The sequence below is a fragment of the Blennius ocellaris genome (assembly GCF_963422515.1).
Source record: "Blennius ocellaris genome assembly, contig: SCAFFOLD_127, whole genome shotgun sequence".
In the NCBI taxonomy this organism is placed as follows: Eukaryota; Metazoa; Chordata; class Actinopteri; order Blenniiformes; family Blenniidae; genus Blennius; species Blennius ocellaris.
In genome coordinates, this window is record NW_027662063.1 from 32,501 (window position 1) to 35,000 (window position 2,500).

Consider the following 2,500-nt stretch of genomic DNA (forward strand, 5'->3'; position numbering starts at 1 on the left):
GAGCAGGAGCACCAGGACATCACGGTGCCTCACTCGCCACACTCTCACCTGATTGGTCGAGAAGCAGGAAGTCCTCCAATGTAGATCGGATCCAGGTCCGAGCGGTTCAGGTCCGACGCTGTCCCAGGAGACTCCGCCTCCAAAACCTCCTTCTCTGATGATTGGTCGACCGCCATGATGGACAGGTAACCTGGAGCACAGCGACGTAGCATTAGCAGGGTTACTGTAGCATTAGCATTAGCAGGGTTACTGTAGCATTAGCAGGATTACTGTAGCATTAGCAGGGTTACTGTAGCATTAGCAGGATTACTGTAGCATTAGTAGGGTTACTGTAGCATTAGCAGGGTTACTGTAGCATTAGCTGGATTACTGTAGCATTAGCTGGATTACTGTAGCATTAGCAGGGTTACTGTAGCATTAGCATTAGCAGGGTTACTGTAGCATTAGCTGGATTACTGTAGCATTAGCAGGGTTACTGTAGCATTAGCAGGATTACTGTAGCATTAGCAGGATTACTGTAGCATTAGTAGGGTTACTGTAGCATTAGCATTAGCAGGATTACTGTAGCATTAGCAGGGTTACTGTAGCATTAGCAGGGTTACTGTAGCATTAGCAGGATTACTGTAGCATTAGCATTAGCAGTGGCACCTTTGCGTTTGCTCCTCTGCAGTGTGACCTTGTACCAGCGTCCAGTGTTGTAAATCTTCCTGGAGGTCAAGACCAGAGCGCCGGAGCCGAGGTCAAAGGTCAGCCGGACACGCCCCTTCACCAGCTCCATGGACAGGAAGTCCCTCTGTGGGACAGAGGAAGTGAGGACGGCTGTGTGTGTCTCAGCGTTGGACCAGGGGGACAGTGTGGGACTGACGGTGTCGTTGGACGAGAGGAACAACAAGAGTCCGGCAGGAGGACGAGTCTTGAACAGGAAGACGACGGACGTGGACGTCGAGCGGAGAGACTTGTGGACCAGGGAGAACCCGGAACCATCGAAGTGGAACGACGTCTCCTCCGCCTGGGGACTGACAGGAAGACAGGAGGTGAGACAGGAGGTGAGACAGGCGGTGAGACAGGCGGTGAGACAGACAGAGGTCCTACCTGCTGAAACAGGCCCCACAGTCTCCGTCCTGCTGCTCGTAGTTCCAGAGTCCAACGTCCTTCTGGTTCAGCGTCGCCTCACCGAGACAGCCCCGGAAGGGGGACGGCTGGAGACCAGGACCCTGGGGGGACAGGCTGTGAGACTCTGGACGTACAGATACTGGGCGTGTCAGTCACCTGGTCAGTCCCTTGGTTAGTCCCCTGGTCAGTCCCTTGGTTAATCACCTGGTCCGTCCCTTGGTTAGTCACCTGGTCAGTCCCCTGGTCAGTCCCTTGGTCAGTCACCTGGTCCGTCCCTTGGTTAGTCACCTGGTCAGTCCCCTGGTCAGTCCCTTGGTCAGTCACCTGGTCAGTCCCTTGGTTAATCACCTGGTCCGTCCCTTGGTTAGTCACCTGGTCCGTCCCTTGGTTAGTCACCTGGTCAGTCCCCTGGTCAGTCCCTTGGTCAGTCACCTGGTCCGTCCCCTGGTCAGTCCCTTGGTCAGTCCCCTGGTCAGTCCCTTGGTTAGTCACCTGGTCAGTCCCCTGGTCAGTCCCTTGGTCAGTCACCTGGTCCGTCCCTTGGTTAGTCACCTGGTCAGTCCCCTGGTCAGTCCCTTGGTCAGTCCCCTGGTCAGTACCTGTATGGCGGCCGGCAGCCCTCCGATGTAAAGACGGGTGTCCTGGTGGACGTCCAGAACCCGGTGTGGACCAGGAGACGTCCCCGTCACTGCAGGAAGTGGCGCAGAGTCGGAGTCCAGCTGGTGGACCGACAGAGACCCGCTGGCGCCGAACCTGGAGGGTCCATGAGGGGACGGTCACACAGCTGGCCCAGGTCTGGGTCTACCGGGTGTAGCGGGTCTACCGGGTGTAGCAGGTCTAGCAGGTCTAGCGGGTGTAGCAGGTCTACCGGGTGTAGCAGGTCTAGCAGGTCTACCGGGTGTAGCAGGTCTAGCAGGTCTAGCAGGTGTAGCAGGTCTACGGGGTGTAGCGGGTCTACCGGGTGTAGCGGGTCTACGGGGTGTAGCGGGTCTACCGGGTGTAGCAGGTCTACGGGGTGTAGCGGGTGTAGCAGGTCTACCAGGTGTAGCAGGTCTACGGGGTGTAGCGGGTCTACGGGGTGTAGCAGGTCTACCAGGTGTAGCAGGTCTACGGGGTGTAGCGGGTGTAGCAGGTCTACCAGGTGTAGCAGGTCTACGGGGTGTAGCGGGTCTACGGGGTGTAGCAGGTCTACCAGGTGTAGCAGGTCTACGGGGTGTAGCGGGTCTACGGGGTGTAGCGGGTCTAGCGGATGTAGCGGGGGGGTGTTGCGGGGGGATGTAGCGGGGGGGTGTGGCGGGGGGATGTAGCGGGGGGGTGTGGCGGGGGGATGTAGCGGGGGGGTGTGGCGGGGGGATGTAGCGGGGGGGTGTGGCGGGGGGATGTAGCG

At 58.3% G+C, this 2,500-nt stretch overlaps 1 protein-coding gene across 1 annotated transcript in view; it reads right to left on the reverse strand.

Annotated features, from left to right (window-relative positions):
• Window positions 1–2,500, reverse strand: part of lama1 (laminin, alpha 1) — a gene marked incomplete at both ends in the record, with an annotated part of 47,215 nt that overhangs the window by 5,408 nt on the left and 39,307 nt on the right. Inside the window, 5 exons of the mRNA XM_080521823.1 lie at window positions 49–190; window positions 649–793; window positions 866–1,016; window positions 1,093–1,214; window positions 1,713–1,866. Coding sequence (XP_080377949.1) covers window positions 49–190; window positions 649–793; window positions 866–1,016; window positions 1,093–1,214; window positions 1,713–1,866 — 714 coding nt within the window. The remainder of the gene's footprint in view (window positions 1–48; window positions 191–648; window positions 794–865; window positions 1,017–1,092; window positions 1,215–1,712; window positions 1,867–2,500) is intronic.